At 39.1% G+C, this 12,460-nt stretch overlaps 1 protein-coding gene across 1 annotated transcript in view; it reads right to left on the reverse strand.

Moving 5' to 3' along the window:
- fxn (frataxin) overlaps nt 1-11,760 on the reverse strand; it is a 25,216-nt gene extending 13,456 nt beyond the window's left edge. Inside the window, exons 1-3 of the mRNA XM_039750763.1 lie at nt 11,552-11,760; nt 3,277-3,365; nt 52-172 (exon numbers count right to left, since the gene is read on the reverse strand). Of these exons, the coding sequence (XP_039606697.1) occupies nt 52-172; nt 3,277-3,365; nt 11,552-11,662 (321 nt within the window). The 5' untranslated portion in view covers nt 11,663-11,760. The remainder of the gene's footprint in view (nt 1-51; nt 173-3,276; nt 3,366-11,551) is intronic.
- Between the last annotated feature and the right edge of the window lie 700 nt (nt 11,761-12,460).

Below are 12,460 nucleotides of genomic sequence, written 5' to 3' on the forward strand. Positions count from 1 at the left end.
CTTATCAGGTCTACAAAATCAACATTGAGTAAAGGAGAAAAAATGACTCACCCCAAATGTTACATCATAATCTGGAAAAGTAAAATCTTTGTCTGCAAGGTTTTCAAAATACTCTGCTAAGGCGTCAAGGGTTTCATCAGCAAGCCTTTCATAAACTGTTTCATCTGTTAAACTAAAGAAACAAAAACATTTCACATTAATTAGTTTAGTTTTAACTAATACAATGGTTATTTATAGGAATGTACCACAAATAGGAAATCAAAGTTTACGTTTTACAAAATATGACACAAATATTTAATGTTAATCAATACTTCCTAAATTCTATTAAGATTAGTTACCCAAAATATTGTGAAGTGCACATAATATTTACTATCTTATATTAAATTATTTAAAAAACAATTAAGTAGGGGATAGTTTAAACAAATATCCTGCTATTAGGTCAGGGAGAATGAGAAAGACAATGTAAGGTAACAGTGAGAAATGGTTTGTATTAACACTGACAAGCCAAGCCAGCAAGCAGACAGGGCATTACCACAAGGAGTAAGGGCCACAAAATAGTATGTTTTTATGCTTGCTTGTTGTTATAAATTGTTCTGTCTCGTTTAACCCTTTGTGTGTAGTTACATAATATTACTTTTGATGCTTACAGACAAAAAGTATAACAGTTAAGTGTGCATTCTTTTATTATGCACATGAACAACCCAAAAGATATACAGTATGTTGAAAAAATCCACAGCAAAAAAAAAAAAAAAAAGATACATTTATTGTACTATATGCAACGACGGATACATGATTGTTAAAGGTGACTTGATATGTGCAAAGTGGAAAAACAGGGTCAGGCTCTTCCATAAATAAAACATGATAATCACTCACAATACCACAGCAACAGACCAGAGTCTTAAACATTTATTTTAATTAAACAAGTAGATCTTATTAAAAATCATGTTCATTTTAGAACTTTCCATAAATTTGCAGGCTGTAACACGTTTCAGCATATTGAGACTGGAGCCTGCTCTTTGTTTGAGGCACAGCTACCTTTTAGGTGTGATGTTTCTAGGAAGTATATGTGTTATAAATGTTTATAGTAAATTTTGTGTGTCACTTGAAGTCCTAGCATGACAGAGAGTCTCTGATTAGATGTTTGAAATAAGCATGAAAAATATTGCAACCATCAACCTATATTGATGCATGTCACAAATTTACATTTTATTATGCAGTGTAATTATTATAGTTGTAAAAAAAATTAATCTAAGCAATATCACACAATAACAGATTCATTATATAAACAGTCAATGTATTTAGAGAATTGTGTAAGATCGTAAACATCAAATGGACATACAACAATAATTAATCAGAATGTCCATTTCCGCGGTGTGACGGACAGCCGGGTCCCATGCCCGGCCGGGACGTCTCTGCTGCATACGTCCCGGGGGAGCCATCATTGACATTGCAGTACCTTGCCCGGGGCACTTGGGGGCCGTCTCCCTGGCCGTGGATCCCTCCTCAATCTCCCCCGTGGCTCCATGGGACATGGAGTCCACCACAGCAGCCCGGTTGGGAGATGGGGTGGCCGCTAGGGGATGCTGCAGAGAACCAGCCACCACACTGGACGGTTTATCAGCCCCACCCGGAGGTACAATTAAGACCAGCTGGTCAGGCACCTGGAATACTTCCGGGTGGGGTATAAAAGGGCCTGCCTCCCAGCAATCAGGGCCAGAATCGGGAGGAAGAGGACGAGGTTGCCTGGGAGGAGTGGTGGAGCAGGAAAGTGTTGGTTTGGTGTGGGCTTGGGACTGTGTTGGGCTGGTGGGACACGGGGAAGACGTGTGCCCACGGCTGAAGAGAAAAAAATAAAAAGTCTTGAGTGTGAACACGTGCCTCTGCGTAATCTGTGCCGGGTCGGGCGCTATATAGCGCCCTTTTCACAGCGGGTACTTACAATATGCTAAACAATAATCCACATCAATTACACTGTAGATGAGTAGACATAACCTTCAGTTAATTCAATTCAAAATAACTCTTCATCAGTACAGCATCATTTATGTAGTTTGCCGCTTATAATTTAAAGGAAGATTTTAATTGTTTGCAGAATACTATAATCTTCCTTTTGTAGTAATTATAAAATAAAATTACAATATCCACATACTTCACTTCAACACTAAGTTTGTGCTGAATATTCTCCTTATGGGCTGTGCCTGGCACACCCCCATGGGTGGTGCAAAGTGCATCCTAACCAGCATGCACAAACCTCTTCGACTGTCTTCTCTCAATCTCTGAAAATAGAAAATTCTACTCTAATGTCTTCAAATATTTCTGATTTAATACTGTGGTTTGTTTACACAAAAAGATTTACTATAAAGAAAACTTTTTGCAGATGATGTTGTCCTGTTTGCTTTATCAGGCCGTGATCTTCAGCTCTCTCTGGATCGGTTCGCACCTCCAAATCCGAGACCATGGTCCTCAGCCAAAAAACGGTGGAGTGCCCTCTCAGGGTTGGGAGCAAGATCCTGCCCCAAGTGGAGGAGTTCAAGTATCTCGGGGTCTTGTTCACGAGTGAGGGAAGAATGGAGCGCAAGATCGACAGGCGGATCAGTGCGGCGTCCGCAGTGATGCAGGCTCTGCATCGGTCTGTCGTGGTGAAAAGGGACCTGAGCCGTAAGGCAAAGCTCTCAATTTACCAGTCAATCTATGTTCCTACCCTCACCTATGGTCATGAGCTATGGGTAGTGACCGAAAGAACGAGATTGCAAATACAAGCGGCTGAAATGAGTTTCATCCGCTGGGTGTCTGGGCTTTCCCTTAAAGATAAGGTGAGAAGATCAGTCATCCGGGAGGGGCTCAGAGTAGAGCCGCTGCTCCTCCGCATTGAGAGGAGTCAGATGAGGTGGCTCAGGCATCTGATCAGAATGCCTCCTGGACACCTCCCTGGTGAGGTGTTCTGGGCACGTCCAACCAGGAGGAGGCTGCAGGGAAGACCCAGGACACGCTGGAGGGACTATGTCTCCCGACTGGCCTGGGAACGCCTTGGGATTCCCACGGAAGACCTAGAAGAAGTGGCCGAGGAGAGGGAGGTCTGGGTGTCTCTGCTCAGGCTGCTGCCCCCGCGACCCAATCTCAGATGGGTGGAGATGGATGGATATAAAGAAAATGAAATAACATCTAACATAGAAATGTCATCAAAATTTGCTTTTCATTAATATGACTGATTTTTCAGGCCACAACCTTAAAAGTGCCAAGATGAATGTACAAGTTAACTTTTGTTGTTACCCACCATACCTTGGATCAGACCTGCATACCAAACTTGATATGTGAATACAGTGATCTGGCACTTCACGCAGATGTTTGGATTTAAGAAACTGGGATACCTGTGGAAAAGATCAAAGTGGAGAATTACACAGACATGCAAACACCTACTATATAAATAGTAATAATAGTATTGTCATGTATTAAAAACATACAGTTTATACTAGGGATGCGCTCTGCAGTGGACTCCTTTGGTGAGAATGTTCCCAAGTACTAAATCCATACATCAGATATCAAATCTTCCTGTAAAATGATTGTGTTGCCAATACAGGATGTCAGCATTTTGCAATGAAAGAAGAACAAATAACCAGCATCTTAGAAAACACACTAACAGTCTGAAATTGAGCGGACTTGCATTTCAAAATTTCTGATTTATCTAGCTGGTTATGTGATCAAATGACAAACCTACTCTAGAAACATGTAGTCTGCCACTTCCTACTATTATCTGATGCTGTTCAACAAGAACAACAAAATGCAACACGGAAGAATAGACTAAACTAGATATTTCTTTTTATAAAAATTAGTTTTACTTAAAAATGAACTTTGTCCATCCATCCATTTTCTTAAGAGGAAGCCAAAGATTACAGCATGGTCAGCAGACATGGCAGGAGCTTATTAGAATGGGATGTCTGGCCATTATATGGTCTGTTTGCTTTCATACAAGGGCAGGACAAATTTGCTAATTAAATTAACAAGAAAGAAACCCAAACATAAAGAGAAAAACCCATGAAGGCATAGTGTATAGTGTACATATTGTGCTAGAAACAAACCATAATGAAGAATTATTTAATAAATGTTCAAATTCACTATACTGAACTGTGAATTTTAAAAATACAGCATCTGAACTGAATGAAACTGCAGTCAAGGCTAAAACTGATCAACTAGCAGCAATCAGCACATCTTGAACTATCACCTTTAAACATACTGAACTTTTGAATAAGTAATAAGCTTTTATGTTGAAATCTTGATTTGGTATTTTGCATCATTTCTTCTTATATAATACACTACTGTGGCTGTTTGTTTGTCTGTCTAGGATTTTAAATCTCCTATAGCTCACAAACCGTTTCACCTATTGACTTCAAATTTGGTACAGATATACTACGTGACGTCTACTATCCACTTTAGGGGTGAAGATTTTTATTACTCTTTTTATTTTTATTTTACTTTATTGTAGAATCAACTCTCAGCAGCGAGCAGGAGGGCGGCCGTGCGGTGCATGCGCATGGGCAACATTATCATTCCCTACCACCTTCGCTAATCATTCTTGAGGCAGATTAAAGACTTAAGTGCCAGCTTAAGCGAAAAATTAAAGAAAACGTACCAATAATTGCAACACAAAAACTAACAATCAGTTTTAATGCGAAAAGATGCAGACAAAAGTAGAGAAGCAGCGGGCTGCTAGGGTGGAGAAAAGAAGAGCTGCTCAGGAAATAGCAAATGCATCAACCTCTGAGCAAACGAATGCTAAACAGAGACAGAGAATGAAAACTAGGAATGGTCAAGTCAAGTGTATTCACTGCATGTTATCGTGCAGTACACCGTTACTGATAACTAATATTTGTGAAAAACACTTGCTCTAAGCTCTAAATATTTACTTTATTATTTTTGAATTCCAGGCTTCTACGAATGTCCAAAAACAACCTTTTTTTTATTAGTCTGGAGCAATTAAGATTAGTATGAGCATTAGGCTGGGAGAATGCACAAATTTGTAATATAGAATGACAGTGGCTTTAAGATTATCCATTATTTATGTAATCATTGTTAACTCCACATAGAGAGAGGCCTTTTTTTGAGATACACACTGTACAAAAATAATTCAAGAAGAGAAATAAGATGTCAACCGGCAAGACAGAAGACATCTGCAGGCTAAAGAGACGTTTTAAGCAGCTATGCACCAAGGCTTGAAGAGACTTATTCTCATCTGTATTTTTACACAAGTATCTTTGAATAGGTCTTTTTTCAAATACACTTCCTACTTTTTGCTAATATTTGTTTTACTATGTATTATTAATTTTGCTTTATTGTAACAGCACATTTATATTGTTTGGTTGGACAAAGGCGCTCTACAGTGTTAAGAGTACCTAGTATGTGTGGTCATATTCCCCCAGGAGTTAGGGGCTAGAAGAGACACTTTCAAAAAGAAGCAGCGTGGTGTGGGCACACCTGCTTTGGTAAGTGGCACAGGTGTTCAGTAATGCTCAGGTCTGGTAGACAATCACTTCATTTGCTTATGTCAAACTAGTAAGTCTATTTGCTGGAGGCAACTGCACGGGCTGGTAATCTGTAATTACGGGACTCTGTAAAGCAGCTATAGAGGTCTCATTTTGCGTAGGGCAGCTATCCACATGTAGGTAAAGCTGTACACTTGGAGTGCAAAATGCTGAACACACTACTAAAGGTACATATCATGTGATTAGAAATATGCTATAGCTATATATATATATATATATATATATATATATATATATATATATATATATATATATATATATATTAGACATTAAGCCCGTTACAATAACGGGCGCTAGAACAGTAGTGCATAAACATTAGTAGGAACAGTCTATATTAAATGGCAAGGACCTTGACCTCATTCTGTTTGTTGTCTTAATTTTTTTTTGTTGTCAAATATATTTTTGCAAGAAGCCTAAAGTAAAATAATACTAAAAATAAAATAAAAACGTATATGACAATACAGTAAGTATAATTAATATTGCCTTAGTGTAAAACTTTGTAATAATCTGTAATACACAATATCTGAAGAAGATATTTAGGAAAAATTTTCTATTTTTTTACCTCATGAAATTTTTCTATAAAATGTCATTACAGACAACATTTCTTGTAAATATTCTGTCTGAGTTTGGCAAGAGTTTGCCTTGTTCAGGGCCATCTACAACCTTGACAACAACATCTGGAAAACTTCTAACTCTTGATAATGCAACATATAACTGACTGTGGTGGCCAACTATTTCTAAGGTTTGCTCTTCTGAGTCTTTCTCTTTTAGTGTTTTTCTGACGGTCATTTTGTATTTCTTCAATCCATCCATTTGTTCATATTTTTTTTTGTCTTTCAGCCTTTCTTTTGTTGATGTTTACTTAATGAGCTGACTGTTCTTCCAGGAGATGTTGCTTATATACGATTTGATTGTCTGTGTCTTTTGTCCTACTTGACGTGTCCATTTTTTTGGGTGGCATGTTGTTGTTCTCTTACAGTAATATTGGCTTGTATGTGTCTGTAATATGTGTCACTGTATTGGGTGTCTTTAATTTTCTCTCGCAGTAATACTGGTTTGTATTTCTGTAAACGATGTAATGTGTGGCGTGTAGCTGATAATCGTGCTCGTGGCGTCTCCCCAGCAAGTACTGTTTAGTTCCTCAGCAAGTATTTTAATCTGTGCTGGCGTGCAGCTGATTATTGTATGTGTGGCATCTCCACAGCAACGGATTTTATGTGTGCGGCCGTGACTACCCAATCAGCACTCTCCCCAGCAATGTTGTCCTTTATTTCTTATCATGCGCAGCCGTGGCAAGGCCATTCACTGTGTGCCCAGCTTCCAGTGTGTGTGCGTCCACGGTGCGATGCACGGCGCGGCCCGCACATGCGCACTTCACCAGAAGACACACACACACGGACAACTGGACGCACATAGGCTTCGCCTCTAATGTTGACGTTCGAGGTTCAATTCCCCAAGAGGGGGAGGCAGTGAGTGTGTACGCCTGATGAGCCCAGAATTAGGGCGAAACACGTGTCGTGTACTCTTTGCAAACTATTTCAACCATATATATATATATATATATATATAAACCAGTAATGGCACACTCCACGAATGCACTTGACTTCAGCATTCCTATTTTTCATGCTCTTTCTCTGTTTAACATTCGTTTGCTCAGAGGTTCATGCAGTTACTGCTTCCTGAGCAGCTCATCTTTTCTCCACCCTAACAGTCCACTGCTTCTCTTCTTTCGTTGGTATCTTTTAACGTTAAAATCGATTAAGTCAGCGTTTGTGTTGCAATTACTTAGTACGTTTTCCATAATTTTTCACTTAAGCACTTCAGTCTGCCTCAAGAATTATTTAAGATATGAAGTGGTGGGAGAAGTTACGGCGAAGGTGGAAGGAAATGAGAACGGTGCCCGTACGCATTCACCACATGGTTGCCCTGCTGCCCACTGCCATGAGTTGATTCAACAATAAAATAAAATTAATAAAATAAAAATAAAAAAAGGAATAACCTTGGATTCAATCACCACCCCGAAAACGGATAGTAGACATCATGTAGTACATGTGTACCAAATTTCAGGTCAATAGTTCAAACGGTTTGTGAGCTACAGGAGATTTAAAACCCTGACAGACAAACGTACAGCCAAGGTAGCGTATTATATAAGAAGATACAGTATATAAAAACAGGCTCTAAATATGTCTAAAAATAATAAATATGCTAAAATGGGTGGATATATTATGCAGAAATCAATTGGAAAAGTGAAACACAAAATTCTAGCCTGTATAGATTCATGCCCACTTTACTGTGAAAGATGCGAAATAGGACAAGAAAATATCACTGACACTGCCCAAATATAATGATTTTCTAGGGTCAGGTTCATCACTGGTACTGAAACATCTACAGACAGTAATTATCAGAAGAAAATGGCAGCAGTGGGAGTACTATCATAAAACACTCAAAATCAGAATGAATCTGTAACAGACAATCAAAATTACTGACATAATTCAATTACAGTTTGCACTACTCAGACAGGCAATCACCAGTGCAGCACTTGAATATTTGTAAACTGTGTTTTTGTAAATTAAAGTGTAGCTATTAAAGATGCTCTCAGTAACACTGCTGACTGGTTTTGATATAAAGTGTACATTTTGAAGTTAGTGGCTTGTTTCCTTTTCCTTTTTATTGTCCTTGTTGGTATAACGTATTTAGCAAATTAGAAACAGTATGAAAGCAAAAAAAAATGATGTACATTAATTATAAGATATTCCTAAGTGCACTCCCAAACCAGTTCTCAAATCCCGCTCCTTCTCCACACTTTATAATGAGTCCAAGAGAATACGGCCAGTTCTAAAATTACTACACTGCCTTCCAACTAATTTTAAAATTCTGCTTTTGACATACTGTATAAAACCATAAACATCTTAGCACCCTCTTCTAAATGGCCATAAGTGTACACTGTCATATCCAAATCAGGACTGTTTAAAGTTTCTGAACGTTATAACACCCCTGCAGACGTCAAAGCCTTTTGCTGTAATATTCCAATATTGTGGGGTGACACGATTATCGATACTACTTTATTATACTCATTATTAGAGCATATCAGACTTTTAAAAGCTGCTGCTGTTGCTTTTAATAACTGTGGCAATTGCTTTGGTTTTGCAATTGTTAACTTTCTCCCATTTTTTCTTCCCCATATCATGTTGTGGCACTTTTCCTACCCTAGAGTGTTGTATTGTCACAAAAAAGAAAATACTGAGTTGATTTTTACTTGCTAATATTCCATAAGCCCCCGTATCTGCTAAAAAGAGTACCATTTTCTTACACTTTGATCCTCCCGATTTCCCTTTCACTGTTAATACCTAGTATCTATCTATCTATCTATCTATCGAGTCACAGTTTCTAGGGCTGTAGCTTTCAAATAGCTTTGGGTCCGCATTCACTTTTCTACTTTCTCCCATACATGACTTTGTCATTTTCAATGTCAAATCACCAGTTTGCTCTTTCTTCTTTCTAATATGAATGCTGCGGTCTATCCTATATTCGATAAGATGTACTCCCCAGGTTGACTCCTTACTAATTCCATTTTTGGATTTATTTATAATTGCACTCACTCCTTTTATTGCATTTTCACTTGATTGAACATGACTTTAAAACATTTTTTCTGCTTCTTCTTTCTAGTTTCCTACTTTCCTTCATATTTACATATTTGATTTTAACACTGCTAATGATAACCTTAACTGACCCACTCTGCAGATGACACTCTCTAGAGTATGAGAATAGATTTAAACGTTTCTGGAGAACACGGATGCTCCACTAATATTCAGAGGCTGGATGAAGTGCAACAATGGGCATTTGCTTTAATATGCATGCTGAATTGCAAATGCTTAAGGCAGGGTGAGAAAATGTCTATTCTCCAAAACAGTCCTAAATCTAAACAATGCTACTTCCAGCCTTGCTAGGTCAAATGTTTTGAGACTGTCCCAAATTAAAACCATTTTGGGAAAAGATATTTGCTTATCTATGCTGTAGTGTAATATTTCATTTCCGGCGCCGCATCCGAGTGGCAGCCTTTCCAGCAGCTCCGTATATGACTTTATCTTTTTACCTTTTTATCTCTATTTTTCTCTATTTCATTGATCACTTCTACCACTGTTTTTATGTGGAATTGCTCCCTGGACACTTTTACACATTTTTACTATTTGACATGGATTGTTACACTCCGAGAATCGCCTATTCAAGTAGTCAGCTTAAAGCACTGAGAAGAAATGCTTATGCCGGTGTGGTTCCTTATTTACCTGATATGTGAATTTCCCCTTGGGATTAATAAAGTATCTATCTATCTATCTATCTGGTGTCAGATTTACAATTACTGTACTCCTGATTCTTCTAAAGCAGCATTTAGACTCTCTCATGATAAACTCACTGCAATTTCCTATACTATATTGTTGGTGTGGTGACAAATCTTGTTCAGATGGAGGAATCCTAACAGATCATCTATAACTCAGTGAGAAAACAATTTATTTTACTAAAAGCTAAAAAAAAAAAACCCTCAATTTTCCTTTGCATGAAACCGTGCAAAGCACTTCTATATTTTGTTTCAGACCTTACACACCCCTTCATAGCAATGTTATTCCCTGATGGCAGAGGCCAATTTCAGCAGGATAATGCACCCTGCCACAAAGCAAAAAATGTTAATAAATTGTTTATGGAATGTGACAAAGAGTTTACTGTGTTGAATTGGATTCCAAATTCTCCAGATCTCAATAAAATTGAGCACCGGTGGGACGTGTTGGAAAAACATGTCCAGCCAATGGAAGCCGCTAACTTCTTGGTGCCAGATACCACGGGACGCCATCAGAGGTCTTGTAGAGTGCATGCCTTGCAGGGTCTAAACTGTTTTGGCAGCACAAGGGGGACCTAAACAATATCAGGCAGGTGGTTTTAATATCGGGGATGATCAGTGTAATCTGATCCCAGAGTATGTTTTTTCACACCTCAGAGGTCTAAATTTTATCTTGCTGTGTAATTATAGAATTACAAAACTCCCTAAGCTTTCCAATCTTAACCTCAGACCTTACTGACATATGCTTTTATATACAAGCAAAACCTTTCCTCGCTAACAGGTTTTACTTAGAACAATCCTAATAATCATCCATTCATCCATCTTCCTAACCCTTCATAGTTCTTGTGGAGTCCATGCTTCCACAGGTCAGAACTGTTTTGATGGTATGAGGGCCCATACACAATATTAGGCAGGTGCTTTTACTATTGTGGTTGATCAGTGCACATACGTTTACAAATCTGCTTAATCCAATTCAGGAGAGTGGGCCAAATATTATCCTGACAGCATCTGGAACAAAGTAGGAACCAGTCCAAGGCACCAGTCTAGTGCAAGGACAATTCACAACACAGCGATGCCCAACTTGGAATCACCGACTAGCCTAACCCGCACTTCCAAAGGGGTTTTGGGAGTACAACTCAGGTAAGCACACGGAGAGCATGCCAGCTCCACAAAACACCGGATTACTATGCCCTTGGCAGCTACACTTTTTGCTTTGTTTCAAAGGACTTTCTCGTTATCGGAACAGTTTTTTTAATATATCATGCAATTCAACATATGACAAGGTCATGACTTTAATACAGCACTACGATGTCGTCACCAGCCTAGCTGCACTTGAAATTTGCGGTTAACGTTTTAAATACAAATCAATTTTGTATCAATGTATTTTTTGTCCTGCTATAGGTTGACGCCCCATCCAGGGATGGTCCCTAAAATGTACAGGAATTTTACAGATAAACGCCCCCCGTGACAGAGCAATAGATCAAGTGGATTCGGTAACGGATGGATAAGCATCACGTAAAAGGACTGCAATACGTACACTCCGCAGAGCCGCTTTTTTATATGTCTTCAGAAAGCGAGTACACATTAGTATCCAATGGCAAATGCAATGACTACGTACGCAGCACATACTTTTAAGAAACTCTACGGTGTTAACAATTCCACGTACTGCTGCAGCCCACATACTTACCCCATGCGATACTGTCCGTTGGCCATTCAAAAAGGGCAGGCGTGAGGTCTGAGACATACATGTGCGTATCCGCTGACACAGCCGTACGCCTTTGCTTCCCCAACCCGACATGACTCTCTGACGCGTGATGACTCCAAAACACAGCACGTTGCTAGAGCGATTGGTGCTGTCTGTATGTGTAATCTGCGTCTCGACTGTATTGGTCTACCCTACGAGTACCTGGCTGTAGGCGGGGCCTGACAAGAACGTCAACTTCCGGAATAAAGGTTACAGGGCACTGGGGCAGGAAGTGAATGTCCCAGACATTGCTGTAAAATTACGGTTGTTTTTTTTTTGTTTGTTTGCAGTGTTTTACGTTTTGGGTGTTGGTAATGCATTTGAAAAGTTTATTTATTATGTGGATTACAGGCCCTGGTCAAATAACTTATATGCGAGCCAGCTGCTCAGAATGTACTTTTTGTTTTAAAGTAGTGTTGAAAGACTATACCGAAAAATTACAGTTCATAAAAAAAATCAAGTTCTGCCTCTGTTGTTTGAATGACCGCAAGATCGTAGATTCGAGCTCGGCGATGAACAGCCAGTAAGGGTTTAAAGAAACGAAAGCTTTCCATTACGTATACAATACGTACGTATTATTCCAGTACGGTACCGGGAGATTCGATTCCGTCTGTGTTTGAGGTGCTTGTACGTCTTCCTCAGACCTTACTAATCTCTGGGTACTCTTTCAGTTTACGTCATGAAGGTATGGGTGATATATGACAGTACATTGGCCTTTTGTGTATGAATGAGTGCAGAGTTTGAGCAGTTGGATCAGTTAAGTACAAAAATAAAGGTGTGACTTGGTAATTCCGTTATTAGGGGCGTTCAGCCAAAGCACGGAGGCTCTACGGCAGACGTCAAATCGGTCCG

The sequence above is a fragment of the Polypterus senegalus genome, chromosome 4 (assembly GCF_016835505.1).
Source record: "Polypterus senegalus isolate Bchr_013 chromosome 4, ASM1683550v1, whole genome shotgun sequence".
NCBI lineage: Eukaryota > Metazoa > Chordata > Cladistia > Polypteriformes > Polypteridae > Polypterus > Polypterus senegalus.